The sequence below is a fragment of the Limanda limanda genome, chromosome 22 (genome assembly GCF_963576545.1).
Source record: "Limanda limanda chromosome 22, fLimLim1.1, whole genome shotgun sequence".
NCBI classification, from domain to species: Eukaryota; Metazoa; Chordata; class Actinopteri; order Pleuronectiformes; family Pleuronectidae; genus Limanda; species Limanda limanda.
Genome location: NC_083657.1, coordinates 18,101,428 through 18,115,814, shown reverse-complemented (window position 1 = coordinate 18,115,814; position 14,387 = coordinate 18,101,428). Strand labels below are relative to the sequence as shown.

At 39.3% G+C, this 14,387-nt stretch overlaps 1 protein-coding gene across 1 annotated transcript in view; it reads right to left on the bottom strand.

Moving 5' to 3' along the window:
- Positions 1 to 116: 116 nt before the first annotated feature.
- The window catches only part of mtm1 (myotubularin 1), a 38,047-nt gene continuing 23,776 nt past the window's right edge, over positions 117 to 14,387 (bottom strand). The window contains exons 9-16 of the mRNA XM_061095639.1: positions 13,661 to 13,846; positions 11,958 to 12,140; positions 11,695 to 11,850; positions 11,450 to 11,497; positions 11,067 to 11,159; positions 9,539 to 9,652; positions 9,232 to 9,408; positions 117 to 5,375 (exon numbers count right to left, since the gene is read on the bottom strand). Of these exons, the coding sequence (XP_060951622.1) occupies positions 5,184 to 5,375; positions 9,232 to 9,408; positions 9,539 to 9,652; positions 11,067 to 11,159; positions 11,450 to 11,497; positions 11,695 to 11,850; positions 11,958 to 12,140; positions 13,661 to 13,846 (1,149 nt within the window). The 3' untranslated portion in view covers positions 117 to 5,183. The remainder of the gene's footprint in view (positions 5,376 to 9,231; positions 9,409 to 9,538; positions 9,653 to 11,066; positions 11,160 to 11,449; positions 11,498 to 11,694; positions 11,851 to 11,957; positions 12,141 to 13,660; positions 13,847 to 14,387) is intronic.

The following is a 14,387-nucleotide window of genomic DNA, read 5'->3' as shown; positions in this document are numbered from 1 at the left end:
AAGTGTATTTATTAAAAAGTATGCTATTATGACACAAAACCATCTCCTATGAAAAAAATATAATTACACACTCCTATGTAAATCAGAGAGGCAAAATGAAATGAACAGTGACACTGTAACAGTGATACTTGTTTCATTAATTCCCACATAGCTTAAGTGTCTACAAAGTATCTACAAATCAAAGTTTCATCAGAGAAATGAGAGGAATATGACAAGGTGTGCAAGCTTCTGCCTTTTTATCCTGGGTTAGAAAGTACAAACAAAGAAATACCCCCAAAAAAAAAACAAAAATAAGTGACCAATTTCTGAAACATTACTTTTTATAAAACTGTAAGATTTAACACTACACAAAATAATTGTATTTTACAACAATATAACTTTAGACAGTAAAATAGGTTTTGATTGAGGTAATTACATCATGGTGCGTGTACAAAGTAAAACATAAAAAAAATAGATTTTGATCTGTTTTTCTCTAAAAACCCAACCACCTGACCAACACACATTTAATGTTGTTGTCTCTGTTGTTTTACTTGCAAACCGCTTCATTGAAACCAGCCCTTTGTCAATGAAGTTTTTAATTTTCCCTCTTGTAGAACCTTTATTAATTGACCTTTTTGTAAACACAGGTGGTTCTATGCAATTGTGCCCACTCCATCTAACTGAGAAAAGTCTAGTTTGATATTTGACTTTGTTGCAGGTAGACCATTCTCTCCAGACTTTATCCTGAGTGTTTGCTAAAAGTACACCCCTGATTTTTTTGTTGTTGTCCCAGATGATTTTGGACAGGTTTGGCCTGCTTGCCAATCCATGGCACAAAAGAGTGCTGGGTTTTTGTAATGCCATAATAATTTGTGATAGAGGTTGGACTATCACAAAAGCTAATTTACAAAGCGGAAATCATTCTTCGACTTCTATCAGGCACTTGACCATATTGTTTGTACTGAAAAATAGGTCTCTAATTAAAGCATAGAAAACTTGCAGATGCTAAGAGATTTTTTTCTTGGTTATTCAGTGGTAATTGAAACGCTAAACTCTTTCAATAAATTGTTTTGAAATGTGCCACGATAACATTTTTGTTGTCCATATTGAAGGATAAGGGATCGGTTGTATTGTTACTTTTGGAACAAGTTGAAGAGTGGCATTGGTCTCCTTGTAAGTACAATTCATTGTGTTGCACTTGTTCATATGAGTTAGAGAACGTGCTTGTGAAAAACTTAAGCTCCATGGCTCTTTCATAGGCTTCAGTTGTGTTAAAGTGAGTCACTGTAAAGTCTTACCATTAAACCTATGCTTTCAATGTTCGGTGTTGTCTTATAGACTATATAAGTTTGTCTTGTTAGCAACAACACCAGTGCAGCTAATACTACAAATATGATCCCACTCAATGTAGTGGTTTGAAAACTCAACCAAGAACACTTTGCATTTTTTTTTTTTTTTTTACAGAATGCACCTAAAAGATATCAAAGAAGTTCGCTCTAAAGAAATTTCAGAAACAAAGAAACGTGGTGTATTACTCAACATGGTTCCTCAAAGTTGATCAAGAAATGTTTAGCTTTTCTTGCTACTATGATTTGTTACTGCATTACACTGTAGGGGATAAAGATCGGGTTCCTTTAACACACGGACATGTATCTCTGGTACTATTCTGTCTTTAACCGTCAGTAGTTAGCAGGATCTCACTTCACACTAGCACAAACCCATGCAACATCATATCCCCTTCCAAAATAGAGTATAGAAAGCCATCTTTCTTTGGGACCAACAGTCAAGCTCAAACAAGACAGACGGTGATTTACACAAGAATCAAGGCACAAATCTGGACATGACCTTCACTAAACGACTTGTTAAACCTCATTCACCACTTAAACTGTCAGACTGTACATACAGTACATCTTTCAGATCTTCATTGCTTCCAATTTGCTGCAGGCCTAGTCAGTGGAACAGTGTGTGAGGGGGAATGTATTGGAGTCTGAGCTGGCTTTTCTGGGCCTTCTTGACTCTTTGTGTTCTTGCAGGTTGCTTATTTGAAATTCAAGGATGTTGGAGAGAAGTACAGAGTACAATGTACCCAAGGTTCTAGAAGTAAAGTTGTATTCTATGTCATGTGTAACATACAAACAGGAAGTCACTTTAACTCCAAATGAGCATTTTAATAAGAAATATCCAATTACAGAGTTTAAATTCTGTTGACTGTACTAATAAAGACAGCTTGAAATCAGGGTTAAAATGTGCAGTTGAATATTCAGTAAATTACTACAGCATCAATACTGTGTCTAATGCAGGCAAGTGGAAGGTTTGAATTTTCCCTGAAATGGTAATGGTTCTGCTTGGACAACATTGAAACTCATTCACCAATATCTTCTCTAGAAGTTCCTTCAATTTGTTCTTAAGAAGTCACTGCTGGGTTTTTGTAATGCAATATACATTTTTGATAAAAGTTAGACCATCACTTAAGTACATTTACAAAGCACAAAACCTTCTGCCACCAGCTACTCCTCACACCTTCCACCACTTGAGCACTTTAACATATTTTCTGCACTGACAAATAGTTATCTATTTCTTGTCTCGAGAGCTTGCCGATGCTAATAGATTTTTCTTGGTATCTATAAATCCTGTGGGAATGGAACTGCTAAACTCTTAAATAAATGTTACAAATTGTGCCAAGATTACTTGATCTTTAGTGGTGATCCGTACATGCTCATATTATCTACGATAAATCATTTCAACAAAATTAAGTCATAACTGCTACCAAGACCACAACTTGAGCTTTTGAAATGCTTATTCATTGGTTTTTATTATGTTTTCAATGATTGAACCCACAGCTGGAATTACTAAAGTAATAATTTCTCTCTAATGGATGATGATACACACCAAACCTGCTCTATAAGTAGGCAAGCCTCAATCCTCTATTGTGGACCAGGTTAAAATAAAGTACCTGAGACTACTAGCCATATACTCTGACTGTAGTAAAAACTTCTGTTGCCATGTAGAGACAGAATGATACAACACAGAGTACATTTTTGACAGATATTATGACTCATATGTCGGAGTTCATTATGTATGTTAGTTTCAAACTAATTAAAATGAGAACTTTCTGAGTTAGCAGCAAAATCCTCACTCTCTAAAGAATTAGATTTTTTGGACAGAATGGTTTTCATGTTTCTTTTAATGGAACATTTTATGGAAGGCCATATGAGTTAGGGGGGGGGGGGGAGTTCTGTGAGCATAATGGATAGTAAAAATACTCAGTATCAGTCAACACCACATAAAAATGGCATATTTCAGATTTTAAATTAATGTTTATGATTTTCAAATGATGACAAAATAGTGATTTAATACTATCTCATCCTTTTGCGATAAAAGTAAAATGACTCTTATAGAAAAAAATCTAAATTTGGACTTAGAACATGACAATAAAAACCACAACTGACTTAATTTGAAAGTGGTACCCTAAAACTTTGACATATTATAAACATTTATTTTTGCCGTTCGTAATACTTTGTTTTGCATTTTTCAACCAGAAATTATCTTCCATAGAATTTCCTAAAGGAAAATTACATTTATTACTTGCCACATAAAATCAATGTTTATAACATGTATTACAGCTTTCCCCATCATAGGCCAGACACATGAGTAGTCAGACAACCAAACAACTTGTAAACAACTCCACCCACTGATATATTCCAGTCATTATTTTTTAACTAAATTACCCCACATGTCCAAAAGGCACATCTGCTATGAAATAACATGGGAATTTTCAGTGAGGGTGGTGTGTATATCAATATAAATGTATTTAATAGTTTTAGTATCTTTTCTTCTAACTGTCACTAAACCCATTTGAAAACAAACATCCAGGCATGGTAAGGTTATCTTGGACCTAACCTGGCCCCCTTCTGGGGTCTGTGTTAAGTAAGGGGAGGGGGATAAAAGATCAGAGGCCAAGCATAACTCCATTTCCCTATACTATACATTTCAAACCACATCAAAGCTGCATTCATAAGAGTAAATCACGGATTAATTCTAACAGAATAATCACTATTTGCTAGAACTGTATTTACCCTCAGCTATAGCATAGGCAGTAGAAGGGAGATAGTGCTTAGTTGAGCTTGGCTGATGGCAGTGATAAAACCCACATGAATGTAGCTTTCAGCCTCATAAGCTCATTAGCAAATTCCACACCAACAAAAGGAAATTCCACACCACTGCGTCTAAATCTGACACTCTGCAGCTGATCTAACTGATTCCTCATGTGTCAGCGCAACACTCAGAAAAATCTTGATTTGCAATATGCTTTGCTCACAAAGAACACCAACTTTTGTTTAGTGGTACAACAGCAGAGAGAGATACAGTGAGGCTCTGAAGTTGGAGCTAACTGCTGGGGAACCTATTTTGGGCATAACTTGGATTTTCCTATTTATTTAACTTTCATCAGAGCTTGTTTAGCACTGTCCTCTATTTCAAGCCCTTTTTTAAATTAGCTAACACAAACCAAGCTACAACCCTGAAATATCTTTAAATGGAGGCACACAGGTTAATTTTCTTTCAGTTTAAATGTTGAAGAGTTCTTTCAATGGACAACAACCATACACCTGACAACTGTAAAATGTGAGCAGGTTTACTTGAAGTTGTGGTATAATTTACGAAGCTAAATTAAAAGTTAAGACAAACCTCTGTCTCTCAAACAGCAGTGCAGTCAACACACAGTTCTGCGTCTCAGCTTACCATTGAACCCATAGAGTAGAAATGTTCATTGGTGATCTGATTTTAAAGATAACCACCAACAGGACTCGTGTGAATATAGATGCGGATGAAAAATACACAATTTTCAGCCTTTCTGTGTGTCCAGAGTGTTCAAACCGTTGGACTGAATGTCTTTAAGGCTTCACTTTATAATGAATGAGTATATAGAGAAGTCTTTTGACAAGGCTGTATTGTGACATTTTGCATAAATCCCCATCATCACAACTATGGTGTTAGAGTTAACAATCTAATCTAAATCAAATTAGTATTCTTTGTTATCCACATTTATGACTGCAACATAATTAATCCCTGCCTGTGTGTAAGTGACAGATATCTGAGTGAAAGATTTTTTTTTAAATGAAAATGATGTATATATATATACATACATACTCTGAGTGTAAATGTGAGGGGGGGGGGGTGTATCTGTGTGTATGTGTCATCAGCCCTCAGAAAGGAGTCTGTAGGTGTGTGTATTGCTGTGATGGTGTGGAGGAGGTGGAGGATGTGTTGGGGGTGGAGCTGTTAGCCAAATGGGAGGAAGGAGAGGTGTCAGAGAGCTGCAGCTCCTCCAGCTTCTTCAAGTATTCATCTCGAAGGGACAACAGCTCCTTGTAGCGCTGCTCCACCGGACTCTGATGCTGAAACACACAACAGACACAAATTGATCTTTAAGACACTCATAATCTACTCAAGCAAAACATGTCAACTGGTAAGATCATCACAACAGACAATCTATAAGGCTGATTCTGACTGGAATCAGAGATGTGGCTCTGGATTGGTTTACCTCTGATGTAACACCCGCCAACGTAATAAAATCCTGCAAACGTAATAAACCACAAACGTAATAAAAATCTACAACTTTAAATGTTAAATCCCACAATCGTGATAAATTTACTGCAAACATAATAGCACTTCCCTACTTTGTGGGAAGGTGAAAATCTTCAGCTTTCAAAATTGTAATAACTTCCTACAAATGTATGCAGAGCGGGTCAAGACGTGTCAAAGCAGCTCAATATAGGCTCACATTCCTCTGCTATGAGGATTTGTGACATCACAAATAGTTAGGGAGCCAGTCATGGTCCAATATTCAACTTAGTTTAGTTTTAAAAGGCATAGAGGTAATGGTGTCTGGTCTACTAAGCGGGCCACATGGCTTTTAAAATTACTGCCATACAAGCAAGTAGCCAGTCAGATTTTACTTTAGCGTCAGCGTACCCTCAAGTTCGGCCTGTATCATTGATGACTAGGCCAAACACTCTAAAGCAGGGGTGTCAAACATACGGCCAGCCAGGGGGTCCAGCTCGGCCCCCCGGATGACTTTGCTTAGTGTGAAAATTACAGAAAGACATTAATTGCATTTCTATAAAAGTAGCTGCTATTCCTAATCAGTCCACTGGAGGTCGCACTGTATAAGTAAGAGCATGCCATAGAGCAGAGGTCTTCAACAGGGGGTCCGCGACCCCTAGGGGGTCCGCGGAGGTACTGCAGGGGGGGGGGGGGGGGGTCGCAAAATCTTGGTTGATTAGACAATTTTTTAAATTTTTAGTATTAATGTTTTTTTATTTTTTCACGAATTTAAATGTCTTTCAATACACATTAACATGCATCCAACATATTGTGAGGCTGATTTGACCCTCTGCCTGACAACCTCCATCCATCCAAGATTAGATAAGTTGTGTGCTACCTATCAGGGTCCAACATCTCACTAATGTGGGAGTATGTGCGCCATCCACAAATAGCTTGAGGATTCACTGTCTCTTCTACATGTATGTGTAAAATAAAAACATGAATCTGTGAATTACTTTAATAGCTCAGTGTTGTATGCAAGATGTACAGTGGCTACGGAAAGTATTCAGACCCCTTTAAATATTTCACTCTTTGTTTCATTGCAGCAATTTGCAAAAATCAAAAAAGTTCATTTTATTTCTCATTAATGTATACTCAGCACCCCATCTTGACAAAAAAAATAGAAATGTAGAAATTTTTGAAAATGTATTAAAAAAGAAAAACTGAAGGTCATAAGTATTCAGACCCTTTGCTGTGACAGTCATATTTAACTCACATGCTGTCCATTACTTCTGATCCTCCTTGAGATGGTTCTACTCCTTCATTGGAGTCCAGCTGTGTTTAATTAAACTGATTGGATTTGATTAGGAAAGGCACACACCTGTTTATATAAGACCTTACAGCTCACAGTGCATGTCAGAGCAAATGAGGTCGAAGGAACTGCCCAAGGAGCTCAGAGACAGAGGCACAGATCTGGCCAAGGTTACAAAAGAATTTCTGCAGCACTCAAGGTTCCTAAGAGCACAGTGGCCTCCATAATACTGAAATGGAAGAAGTTTGGGACGACCAGAACTCTTCCTAGACCTGGCCGTCCAGCCAAACTGAGCAACCGTGGGAGAAGAGCCTTGGTGAGAGAGGTAAAGAAGAACCCAAAGATCACTGTGGCTGAGCTCCAGAGATGCAGTAGGGAGATGGGAGAAAGTTCCACAAAGTCAACAATCACTGCAGCCCTCCACCAGCTGGGGCTTAATGGCAGAGCGGCCCGACGGAAGCCTCTCCTCAGTGCAAGACATATGAAAGCCTGCATAGAGTTTGCCAAAAGACACATGAAGGACTCCCAGACTATGAGAAATAAGATTCTCTGGTCTGATGAGACCAAGATTGAACTTGTTGGCGTTAATTCTAAGCGGTATGTGTGGAGAAAACCAGGCACTGCTCATCACCTGCCCAATACAATCCAAACAGGGAAACATGGTGGTGACAGCATCATGCTATGGGGGTGTTTTTCAGCTGCAGGGACAGGACGACTGGTTGCAATTGAAGGAAAGATGAATGCGGCCAAGTACAGAGATATCCTGGAAGAAAACCTCTTCCAGAGTGCTCTGGACCTCAGACTGTGCCGAAGGTTCACCTTCCAACAAGGCAATGACCCTAAGCAGACAGCTAAAATAACAAAGGAGTGGCTTCGGAACAACTCTGTGACCATTCTTGACTGGCCCAGCCAGAGCCCTGACCTAAACCCAATTGAGCATCTCTGGAGAGACCTGAAAATGGCTGTCCACCAACGTTCACCATCCAACCTGACGGAACTGGAGAGGATCTGCAAGGAATAATGTCAGAGGATCCCCAAATACAGGTGTGAAAAACTTGTTGCATCATTCCCAAGAAGACTCATGGCTGTACTAACTCAAAAGGGTGCTTCTACTCAATACTGAGCAAAGGGTCTGAATACTTATGACCATGTGATATTTCAGTTTTTCTTTTTTAATAAATTTGCAAAAATTTCTACATTTTCTGTTTTTTTCTGTCAAGGGTGCTGAGTGTACATTGATGAGAAATAAAATTAACTTTTTTGATTTTAGTAAATGGCTGCAATGAAACAGAGTGAAACATTTAAAGGGGTCTGAATACTTTCCGTACCCACTGTATGTTTATAAATGTCAGTGGCATGGCCACCCTGTACCTTGCACATGTTTAAATTAACAACATGAATATATGAACCTGTGTAATATTTGAATAGCTTAGTATTGAATGCACAATATCAGGGTAGTTATGTTTATACATGGCACTAGGCCCAGTTTAATATAAAACACAATTTTATACAATATATATAGTAGGGGGTCCCTGCTCCATCTCTCCACCTGTTTGGGGGTCCTTGGCCTGAAAAACGTTGAAGACCCCTGCCATAGAGTCTACCATCGGTTCCCAAACTGGGGTACGCAAAGTGGTTTAGGGGGTACACGGCGGTGTGCACGTAGCCCCGGGGGTCTGGAAAATGAAAGTGCCGGTGCGCGCCTGCCGGCACTTTCACTTCGCGCGTCATACTCCTAGGTCCGTGTTCCAAGACATTATGTTTTGACACTCAGGTGACCAAAGTTATGCAGGGATATTTTGCCCAGTATAGACCGCTAACCCAGATCAGGTCATTCCTTTCTTCTTAGATAAGGTCATCTATACTTCTATCTACCCCAAACTGCTGCAATGCACGCTTTTTATTTATGAAAACATCCAACAGCCACTACACCATATTGCTGCCATTCTTTGAATCATTGCCAATCCCATTTTGCTGCCTGGGTTTGAGCAGGAGCCCATTTGGTTACAAAACCTCGAATTGTCACTAAAGGTGATCAGGCCTCTGCTTTTCTGGCCCCTCAGCCGTGGAACTCCCTGCCAGGCGATCTCCTTTAAATTTCTGTAGATTCACGTACTAATTGCATTGATTAGAATAAACTGTGATTAATTGTTATTAGTATAAGTCATTATATTTATGGATTATTATTTACTTGTACTATGTGGTTTCATGGTGAGGTACTCTTGAAAAGTGGCATAAATATAGTTTATCAAGGAGGTTATGTTCATCAGCTGGATTACTCTAACTATTTTTCAGTTTCTTTATCATGGCATGAAAGGGCATTAGCCTTGGTGGACGTATGAGAACTCAAAGCTCACTTCGAGTTATGAATAATTATTGCTGTTCTATTATATTACCTGTTGTCGTATGCGTGGGTTCCAGCGGATGTAGTATGTTACCCACAGCTCTAGGTGACGCATGCTAGCAACGGGGTAGAGGACCCTGCCAGACTCAGGGGTGTAGAAGGGGTTTAAATAAATGTCCATCTTGCTGTTGACCAGAGACCACAGAGACACTGTCTTTGACCTCACCTCCTGCCCCACAGAAAGAGTATGAGAGTTTGTTACAGATTCAAAACAGTGCAACCTGAAAAGTAAAATATGCTATCATGCATGTTGAAGAGTAACTTGGAGCAGGCAGTTTTACATGTTCTTGTGGTCTTACATTCTGGTCTCGTGCACTCTCACAGTTGTAGAGAAAAGTCCCGAAACGACAGCTGTAGAGATGATCCAGGATTGTCAGCAGAAGCCGCTCATTAAACTCAAAAGCTGTAGGAAACTGAGAGGAGAGTTAACCAGTTAAAAGACCTTCAGACTTTTCGTTTGCAGTGCGTGTACCAGAAAGTCCAAAGTACATGAGCATTTCACCCTCAAAATAGCAAGAAACCAAACTACCTGCAATAGTTGTAAGGTGGACAATGCTTACCATAGAATCCATACTAAAATATGGTTTGAACGTAGTTTTTCTTAATGGTGAAATTAAGTTTAGAAGCGTAATGTTATCCTTCTCTCTGACAAACGTTTTTCTTATCAGATTTATGCAATCCGAAGAAGAGTAAAGGTACAATGGATTGCTTATGCAAAAGACACGAATATGTACTCCGCAGCAAGCAATATTCACCCCGTCAGAGCGAATCTTCCTTGCAGCAGGGAATATCTGCTCTCACAAGAGAGAAAGCCCCACACGAGACCATATGGAGATGCTAACTTTCCTCAGTTTCATAAAACAGTGATGGACATGCAGCCTAATCTAGTTGCAACTTGCAGCAGAGTCTGAAGACTACAGAATGCCAGGCACAAAACGTTTATATTGTTTTTGCTGTTATTTTTAGTTCCCAGAAAAAATTGAGACTTGAAATTTAATATATTTTCTATATCAGCACTTTACCTGTTCTTTATTTACAGAAAAAATATATATTTTAGTTGACTAATCGTTTCAATAATCAATAAATTAAGTCAGAATAGTCGTTAGTTGCAGCCCTAATTTGAACCATAGTCAAATAGTGTTCCTGATGCTGGTAGAAATAACATGACATTACAGTTTTAACTAAACAGACAAAAAATAACGGATTAATATTTTCGCCATTCAAACGAAAAAACTACAACCTATAGAAATGTAAATTTTAATGTCAAGTATAGGTAGGAACAGACCACATAGCTGATGACAACAGGACGTATGCATGTTATACTGAATTCTTTAGTGCAATCCCAAATTATTATGTGAAACCAAAACTAACCGAAGCAAATGTAAACGATGAAAACAAAGACATGAACCTTGGGTCAAATTTTGCTTTGTCCTATGAATGTGACTGACCAAGAGTCGGTGTGGCCTAGGGGGTAGAGTGGTCGGTCACCAACAAGATGGTTGGCGGTTCAAGCCTTACTATGCCCCACCTGCAATGCGAAGTGTCCTTGGCAAGATACTGAACCCCTAAATGGCCCCTCATGAATGTTTAGTGTACTAATTGTAAGTGACTTTGTACAAAAGTGTCAGCCAAATTGACATGTATTGACAATGTAAAATCACACCACCCTCTGATCTACTTTCCACTTCAACAGCATACTGCACATTGAGCTGCTGCTGTACATTCTGCACAGTCTGTGCACACAACACCTACTCACTCAAGTGATTTGAAAGTCTAGGGTAAAATATGTTACTATCAGTTCAGCTCGATGATTCAAACATACTGTACCTGTTTAGTCATCTGCCATACACAGTCAATGAACTGAACAAAGATTGGCGATCTGTCCTGATCTGCATGGTTCTTGTCACCGTGACCTGTCCTCTACACACACACAAACAAATTAACAGGAAGGGTTCATACTACTTCTATGAAGCCATTTCTTGTACACTCCAATGTAGACAGTCGTGAATATGGATGTTAATAGAAAGACACAAAGCTGAAATAGATAGTCCTGAAGATTAGTCGTATTAATGGTACTTACTTTGGGCGGCGTATATAGCTCACCTGGTAGAGATGCCTCCCCATCGAGGCCATGCCTTAACCGTAGCGGTCCTGTGCTGCATGTATTCCCCAACTATCTATCCCCCCCCAAAAAAGAATGAATTACTTACTGAGGCGAATTTGTGCCCAAAGCTGATCCATTCCTTCTCAATCAGCACCTAAGACATCATAAAAATGTTAATTGTATCACGTTAATTGTAATTTAACTGTGTCCATTAATTTCACTAAAGTTTAAGCGCAGTAAGACCACTGCAAAGGTGCACTAAAGATTTTCTTCACAACAGGTTGAATTTAGCTTTCCTTATATATTTGAGTTGTTTCCTTTTATAGTCTAGTAGTATCTTCAGCCACTGACCTGGAATCCTCTGAGTGTGCGGTAGTGACTGTCCAACATCAGCATGGCCAAAGAGGTGAGCTGTGCAGTTCTATCCCAGCCATCACTACAGTGAACCACCACTGAGTTTCCACTGGAAACCTTGTCTGCTACTTGGATGGCTCCTGACAACACCAGCTACACAATCAGACTGAATTTAGACAAGCATTTACACTTTTTGAAAATGAGCAATTTAAACCCACAAAGGTAAAACAGTTTTAATGCATATTCAAACTCTCTCTTACCTTAATATGTTCTAGCCAGTGTGTAGACTCTAGACTAGATAGCCAATGTGATTCCTCAACATTTGGGTAGACAATGTCTTTGAGTTTCTTCAGGGATTCCCTCATGACATGGATATTCTGGATGTCTAAGAAGATGAGCTCTGCGTTTTGGTACTCATCACCCTCATAGCCTCCTCCAGTGGCCTGTGAATTCCAAAAATAAATGTTAAAAATGGTCTGTATTTATAAAGGACTTTTCTAGTCTTGATGACCACTCAAAGTGCTTTACATTACAGTTTTGCCATACACCCATTCACACACACACACACATTCATAAAGTGCATCTATGTGCATTTTCTCTATGACGCAATGATCACACACTGATGAAACAGCCAGATAGGGGAAATTTAGTTCACTACCTTGCCCAAGGACACTTCGGCACGCAAATGGGGAGAGTTGCATCAAACCCAAAAATAACTAGCGGTGCAAGTAGCACTTATGGGCCTTCACACCCAGGACACATGGTGAAAAGCCAGTCACAGCGACCGGTCACAGAAATGTAGAGTGAATCATGAGAATTTCTCATAAAATTTTAACTCGATACATTCCATTCACTCATGATTTATAAATATTAGAAGAGAACATTTGAGATATACAGGTCATATACATGTGGTGTTTTTGCAGTTTTCTACTGAATAAAACTTTTGCCCGTCAGCCATGCATTGAAATAGTTTAAATATTAAGGTTCTATAACATATCTTTGTTTGATTTAATAAGAAAAAAATTACAATGCACTTATAGTAACTGTGGATACTGGACACTAGATCAGAAATCCAATTTGTGATCCTGTTGTAACATTCCAGTTGGCTATCAAAAGACACTGCCTGCCACAATGGCACTACTATTTTTTTGTATTACAGTTGCTCAAACCGCCTTCCTCCTTTTCATGTTGGCCTTTGAGGGAACTAAAATTGCTGTTGTGTACCTCCCCAAACCAGTGCACATTTCGTGTACATATTTCTACATACTTTCTTTTACCGATTCATATTAGGTCACTTTGACCTTTGACCACGGAAAAATAAACTGATCACACCTGACAGCTGATCAAAAGTTTTATGAATTCCCTCAAGCAGTGTCGAGTTGTCACATTCAAAAAGGCCAAAACCACAACAATCTATCAGTTAATCATTGAGTCTAAGTGTGATCACATTCTCAGGGATGTCAGGTCACTGTGACCTTGACCCTTTGACTTCCAACCCCCAAAATCCACATAGTTCATCCTTTAGAGCAAGTTAATATTTTTACCAGATTTAAAGAAATTCTGTCAGCATTCTTGAGATATCACATTCAGGATAATGGGACAGACGGACTTATAGGCAGAGACAAATCAAAAACATTGGCTGTCGATGGGGCAGAGGCATATCAATTTGTTTAGGTAAGTTATTCAACAAACATTGTACCCATACTTTGTCTTCAGTATCTCTAATATGATAATTTAATGATTCTCTCTCCTTACTGATTGATAGGACTTTACGCAGATTGCTTCCTCAAGGGTTAACATTTCATAGTGACATTACAGAGCTGACATCATGTGGTGGTTTCTACTATTTCAGATTGACTGATGCTGACAGGTAATGCTCATGAGATGGTAACCTGCTACACACCCTCCTGCGTCCGTCAAACCACCCCTCTGACCCCTGACAGCATTCCCTTTCCCTTCACACCTTGTTGGCCACAGCGTTGACACTAGGCCTGGCATCATATATCGTGATCTTGGCAGTGTCATTTGCCTCCCTGATCAGGTCCAGATAGCGCTCGTCATCTTTGTTCCTTTTACCAGACATGCCAACCAGAGGCTGACTGCAACGGACAATCACTGCCTGGTTCTCCCTGTGGATCCATGATAGAACCTGAGGCACAAAGACAGATGAAACATTTGCAGATGTGACTCGTTACTGAAGGGAATGGTGTCGCTGTCAGATCATTTTTAATGGTTTTCAGTTCAACAGTCAGAGATTAGGATTGCTGCTACAAACATTTTGACTTCTGTACCAGTTTGTCTCTTATCATTTAATACAGTTTCAGGGCTACAGATTTTGAAATTGTGTAAATGGACAGGGTCAGTGTGCATTAAAGGGGTCGGTAGATCAGGGAAAGGGAAGGGGGAGCAGTACCAGCAGAGGAGCTGATATTTAGTCCTAACTCTCAGGTGTTTGGGGTCGAAAACTGCATTTAACACAACGAGTAGTTGACCTGCCTCCTCTGCTCAGCTGTGTGTGTGTGTGTCATTCCTACCTCCACACACACAGAGTAGAGAGAAACTCAACAGTGAATGCAGTACACTCTCACACTGAACTGGAATTAAATGAGTTCACAGAAGTTTTTCTCCTATGGTTTCTTTGCAGAGAACGGTACTGTAGATTTTTAAAACCAATTTATTCTGTCGGATGT